The sequence below is a fragment of the Myxocyprinus asiaticus genome, chromosome 30 (assembly GCF_019703515.2).
Source record: "Myxocyprinus asiaticus isolate MX2 ecotype Aquarium Trade chromosome 30, UBuf_Myxa_2, whole genome shotgun sequence".
In the NCBI taxonomy this organism is placed as follows: domain Eukaryota; kingdom Metazoa; phylum Chordata; class Actinopteri; order Cypriniformes; family Catostomidae; genus Myxocyprinus; species Myxocyprinus asiaticus.
The window spans coordinates 44660455-44667141 of NC_059373.1; the positions used below are offsets into that span (position 1 = coordinate 44660455).

At 40.9% G+C, this 6687-nt stretch overlaps 1 protein-coding gene across 1 annotated transcript; it reads left to right on the forward strand.

The window, feature by feature from the left end:
* Nucleotides 1–335: 335 nt before the first annotated feature.
* LOC127421054 (dermatan-sulfate epimerase-like protein) lies at nt 336–6348 on the forward strand. The gene has a single exon (XM_051663780.1). The coding sequence runs from the start codon at nt 1419–1421 to the stop codon at nt 5061–5063; it is 3645 nt and encodes a 1214-aa protein (XP_051519740.1). The 5' UTR covers nt 336–1418; the 3' UTR covers nt 5064–6348.
* Nucleotides 6349–6687: the final 339 nt, after the last annotated feature.

Here is a 6687-nt window from a genome sequence, read left to right on the forward strand (position 1 = left end):
TTAATGTCCTTGCACTGGTGTTTATATTTTCATTTGTGACATTTGAACTGTTATTGAAGATAAACACCACAGGTTAGTTGACAAGGGTAAATTGGCTTTTTTATCAACATCAAATGATTTTAGGTTGTGTAACCTGGGCATCATTTCTTTTAAGTGTTTCACAATGTTACGTAATTACAGATTGTCTGTTTTGAATTTGGACGAATTTCCTATTTAATATCTAGTACCGTGTGTGTGTGTGAGAGAGAGAGAGCGAGCAAGAGAGAAAGCGCTAGCCCTCTTCGGTCAGCGGTCTCTATGGTAACGCCAGTGTCATTGACCGAGCCGCAGACAAACAGCAGAAACGCCAGTCATTGACGGAGCTGCAGACAAACAGCAGAACGCGCTGACGAGCTAAACGCGATGGAATTACTCAGAAGGGGATGGATGGGGACAAACAGGCATCATAAATGTTATCTCTGACTCTGAAGATGATTATTAAATGTGTTTTTCACGGACACGCAAATCTTCGCTATTCAGGATGTTGTGGATTGTGCTTTTTCTTCATTTCTACTTTCCATTTAAGGTGTGCTTTTTCTATGGGTCTGAGTACAATACACGGTCGTTTTAAACGCGTCGGGTGATGGCTATAATAGACGAGGAACATTGCGCTTCTTGGGAATACGGATTGTTTGTATATATGCCAGATACTGAAGCACGATCATGTTGGTGTGACTGTATGTTGTGATCCGATCGGATATTTATCGGGATTTATTGATCGATGGATGATCAATCTGAGTGTGATGATGACCAGGAGAGCAGAACACCCCCTTACACCTTCACAGTCGAAACCACATCACCTGACAGCTCAATTGAATGGATTACAGATTATTTAGATCAGACTTTTTATACACACAAACGGATTACTGACTGATGACACCTTATAGTACACAGAATTTCTCATCATTTTCCCTCTGTTTCTCCGAGTATTTTTATTTATTTATTTTTTTACAGATAACAGCATGATAACGGTTTGACATAAGCATTCACTGGAGCTCTTCACTAAATGTAAGTTAAGTACTCATAAAAGACTGAGAGTTTGATGTTAATATCACATTGTTTTTTAATTATGATGTTATCTTTAATTAGTATTAATTATTATTCAGATACAGGAATTTTACTCTGTGTGTGTGTGTGTTTCAAATATTGAAAGCCAAAGAAAATTATGGACAAAAAAAAAAAAAAGAAGAAGAAGAAAAAAAAAAGAAAATACATAACTGAAACAGTCACTGTTTACCATTCGTGTATCAAGAAAAAAAGTTAACCTCTGAATTATATAAACTTTTGAAGTGGAGAGAGGCCACCCAGATAAAAAAAAAATAAATAAAAAAAAATAAAAAAAAAAGGATTATTCTAGCCACCAAAAAAAATACATAAAAATGTTGTGGACAGTGGCTTGGAGGTCCATAGGTTTCCATGTATTTTTAGCAACTCTTCTAGCAGTGGGAGCTGCATTCTCTAGAGACTTAAATGCTTCAGAGAAAAATATTTTTAGTGACTTTGGGCAGTTCCAGCTCAAAGTGAACCGGCCACCAGAACTACGGAAACTCCAAGCCACTAATCTTCACCCTAACTTATACTTTAGCCAAGACGATGTACCACTGTTGAGACAAAGGTCAACTACAACCCATAGCCACATTTTTAAAGTCATCCGGGCAGCCGTGTTGACTATGCTGTCCAATGGCCCGCTCTACATGCCACCCGCCAAGCATGATGAGTTCACCAGAAAGTGGAACGAGATTTTTGGCAACAACCTCCCTCCTCTGGCTCTCTACTGTTTACTGTATCCTGAGGACACTGCTGCCATACAGTTCCTTGTTAGGTTTATGGACCGTATGTTAGAATATCCAGACTGGAAAGTAAGCAGTGCACCTAATAACGAAGTACCAATGGCTCATTCACTTACTGGATTTGCTACTGCTTTTGACTTTAGTTACTCAATCCTTGATCAACAGCGCCGGGACCTGTACCTAAAGAGAATACATGCTGAAACCGAAGAGCTCTATGAGATGTCAAAGTACAGGGGCTGGGGGAAACAATTTCTACAAAACCATCAAACCACTAACATTGTAGCAATTCTGACTGGTGCTATAGTTGTGGGTGCACATGGTGACATTGAGTCGATGGTTTGGAAACAGGTCTCTGTAAATTACATGGAGAAGACAATGTTTTTGTTAAATCATGTTGTCGATGGCTCTCTGGATGAGGGCGTGGCATACGGGAGTTACACAGCAAAGTCAGTCACGCAGTATGTTTTCTTAGCCCAGCGCCACTTCAACGTAGACAACACACAGAACAACTGGCTACGTACTCATTTCTGGTTTTACTATGCCACCTTACTGCCAGGGTTTCAGAGAACAGTTGGTATAGGAGACTCAAACTACAACTGGTTCTATGGACCAGAGAGCCAATTAGTCTTTTTAGATTCATTTGTGATGAAAAATGGGTCGGGGAACTGGCTAGCACAGCAGATAAGAAAGCATAGACCCAAAGATGGTCCCATGGGTCAGTCTTTTGCCCAGCGCTGGACGACTCTTCACACAGAGTTTATCTGGTATAATGCCAGCCTTACGCCACAACCCCCATATGGCTACAATCAAGCTAAAATGCACATATTCACCAACTGGGGTGTTGTAACTTATGGGGCGGCTTTACCTAATGCTCAGGGCAACACCTTTGTCTCATTTAAATCTGGAAAGCTGGGAGGTCGGGCAGTGTTTGACATTGTCCATGCTAAGACTTACTCATGGGTGGATGGCTGGAACAGCTTTAACCCTGGCCATGAGCACCCAGACCAAAACTCATTTACTTTTGCTCCTAATGGTCAAGTATTTGTTTCTGAGGCTTTATATGGCCCCAAACTCAGCTACTTAAACAATGTTTTAGTGTTCAGTCCTTCCCCAACAAGCCAGTGTAATGCCCCATGGGAAGGACAACTCGGCGAATGTTCCAAATGGCTGCGCTGGACTGACGAAGGGGTTGGAGACTCCTCAGGAGAGGTGATTGCTGCCTCCACCCATGGAGACACTATGTTTGTAAGTGGGGAGGCGGTCGCAGCATATTCCTCAGCGATGAGACTGAAGAGTGTGTACCGAGCACTGGTTCTCCTAAACTCACAGACTCTTCTGGTAGTCGACCATGTTGAGAAATGGGACGACTCACCACTGAACACTGTCAGTGCATTCTTTCATAACCTGGACATTGACTTTAAGTATGTGCCCCATAAGGTCATGGACAGGTACAATGGGGCATTAATGGATGTCTGGGATGCTCATTACAAAATGTTCTGGTTCGATAGTAAGGGATACAGCCCTGACACACAATTACAGGAGGCAGAGCAAGCAGCAGAGTTTAAAAAGAGATGGACACAGTTTATCAATGTCTCTTTCCCTTTCACTGATTCAGTGGGTAGAATGGCTTACATCTTACATGGGCCACATGTTAAAGTTTCCCACTGCAGTTTCATCGATAACAGTAAAAATGGGCTCAAAATTTCACTCGTCATCAATGATACTGAGAAAATAGTTTCTATAGTAACCAATCACAAAGACATAGGGGCACGTTCAAGCTATCTAGGCTTCGGGGGTCACGCAAAGGTGGAAGACAGACATCAAATCATCCGTTTTGGCTTAGGAATGCAGCTTGTCCCCAAAAAATCAATGATACACAATCATCTGTTTGACTTTGGATTTATCATAAATATTGTAGCTGGGGTAATACTGTGTTTGGCCATTATTTTTCTGACCCTACAACGCAAGTTTTATGTTTGCTTTATCAGACTGACGCGCTATGCATTGCTGTCAGTGTTAATGTTGTGGATCACTGAGCTCCTGTTCGTCTCTAACAGTTGCAGTCAGCTCCTGTGCAGGGGCAAGTGGCAAGGAGTTGCCACTGACTCTGAGCTTAGCGAGCAAATGAGGCTTTATGATCAGCATCAAGTGCCTCTACCCACTGTAGTGATAACAACATTACCTGGCTCTGGATCTGACATCCTTAAACATATTTTCTACAACAACACAGACTTTGTCTACTTGAGCATCCCTACAGAACACTTGGATATACCTGAGACAGAGTTTGAATTTGATTCATTAGTAGATGCCTGTGAATGGACAAGGACAGAAGTCCAGCAAGGGCGTTTCAAAATGATTCAGGGTTGGCTACATTCACTGGTCCACAACATCCACATATTCCTGCAAAATATCCCGCTGTATAAAAGCAGCCATATTAATCTGGCCCAAAGAGTGAGTCTCTCCCAGGACAAGAGGAAGAGGCTTAGGAGAATAGAGTCAATGGGTGAAATGAAAGAACGTGTACAAGCTGCTTTAGACAGGGACATTGAGTATGTACGAGATCTGAGGAAGCACACAAAGGACTACCCTAATGCCCGTGCCGTTCTCAATCTGTGCAGTGGCAGCTGGGCTCTCAAGCTACCCTTTCTCCAAGAAGTTATCGGTTCTTCTCTTAGGGCCATCTATGTCATCAGGGACCCCCGCGCATGGATCTATCTGATGCTGTATAATAGCAAACCTAGTCTTTATTCCCTTAAGAACATCCCTCAGCACCTAGCTCTTATTTTCAAACAAGATATGGTTAGAGACAGGTGTCCGAACGCATTTGCAGCAGAGTTTAGGATGTTGTGGCGCCTCGTATCCCATTCAGAGACCAATCCTGTGTTGTTGCTGGCCCACCTATGGCTCGCTCACACCGCTGCTGTTCTCAGAATCACAGCAACTTTATCTGAGGAGTCCTATCTTCGAGTCAGGTTTGAGGATATTGTAAATGTTCCTCAAGAGACAGCCGAGAGGATACACTCTTTCCTGGGAATCCCTGTATCACCTTCGGCCTTGAACCAGCTCATGTTTACCACCTCCACAAACTTGTATAACCTGAGGTACGAAGGGGACATATCAGCAGCCAACATTAACGTATGGAGGCAGAACATGCCAAGGAGAGATATAAGACTCATCGAGGACACGTGTGGGTTCCTGATGAGACAACTTGGGTATCACCTGTCCAGTGAATAATTAGCTGCAGGCCAGCTCTTGTCATTAATCTCCTATATTTGTGATTTTTGTCTTGTATTTTTGCACTTTTCAGTTGCAATCAAATTAAAAGTAAGATGAAGGAAACAGGCACTATAATTGAACTTCAAACTGTGTTTATGATTCAAAGATCTATCTTGTCCTAGTCAACACATGAATTTTTTTTATTAAAATGCCTTAAGTAAATGCCTGTTTTTATTTTAGTATTTTGTTTTGTTGTTATTTTTTTGCGACAACCCACCTTAAGCACTCTTCTTTGGAGTGATTGCTTTTGATGTCTAAGGCCAGATTCACATATACTCCATGAGCAGGGCATGAGCAGTGTTTTTGTTTCAGCGCCAATATTAACAGATTGCAGCCTTCATATTGCAAGCGGGAGACGCGAGGTGTAGCGCCTCAGCCATGGCAGTTAGTTTTGCCGTTGAGACTATTTTTTCTGCGTGGCTCACTCTGTACTCAGCAGCACTGAGTGTTGCAGTGATGGATCAGGAGATTTAAAAAAAGACCCAAAACCAAATGAAAAATATTTAAACTAACATACGATACACTACAATTTATAGGTTTGCATCAAAACAAACACAAAATAAAGGAAAGAATTAATAAACTGCATGGCTTTTGCCTGTTAATGTATATGTAGGGATATAGTTTAGGCTTTACAACAGTAACCAATCACGACAAAGTACGCTGATAAAAATAAACAAGTGCACTTGACTGCCCACCGTTGTCGTCAAAGCAAAAATTTACCTCATGCATATTCGCAAGGCCACAACAATAGACAATACCCGACTGATACCCGAGTGGAGGTTGAATTACGAAGTGCTGTACAACCCTCAGCATTTATTAGACAAGGATTTATTAGCAAATGAAAAGCTGTGGAAAGCACTAGCTTCAGCAGTTTTGAGCAGCATGTTAATGTTTCAATTTACTGTTATGTCTGTCATGCCTTCATGTCATAAAAATAGAATCCTAACACAGTTTTGTCAAGTACTTTAATGAAGAAATGCCGTTATTTTAAATAATTATTTTTTTTTGTTTTGTTACTTATTTAATCATTTATGGGCTGTGGGGCTGGATGCAAACTCCCGACGCAGGGACACACAACAGTTTCTGTTCTCTGACTGAATGCAAATGATTGAAGCACCCAATACTGTATAGGTTGGGGTCAATGTAAATTATTTACCATTGTGATGTGGTCCTCATGTACTTAATGATTTCATGAAGACCAAATTTGCTATATATATATATATATATATATATATATATATATATATATATATACACACACACACACACACAAACACTGATGGCCAAAAGTTTGGAATAATGTACAGGTTTATCTGTTTCGGAAGGAAATTGGTACTTTAATTCACCAAAGTGGTATTCAGCTGATCACAAAGTATAGTCAGGACATTACTGATGTAAAAAACAGCACCATCACTATTTGAAAAAAGTAATTTTTGATCAAATCAATATTAGGTCAAAAATGGCAAAAAAAAAAAAAAAAAAAAGAAACAGTTTTCTCTATAGACATGTCCTCAGCTGACAGCTTCATTGTATTCTACCTGGTCAACACCAGTTTCATCAGTAAAGAGAAGACTCAAGTGTG

What these genes read in the sequence shown, in the direction of transcription:
- LOC127421054 (XM_051663780.1), top strand. Translation starts at nt 1,419, where the DNA reads ATGTTGTGGACAGTGGCTTGGAGGTCCATAGGTTTCCATGTATTTTTA.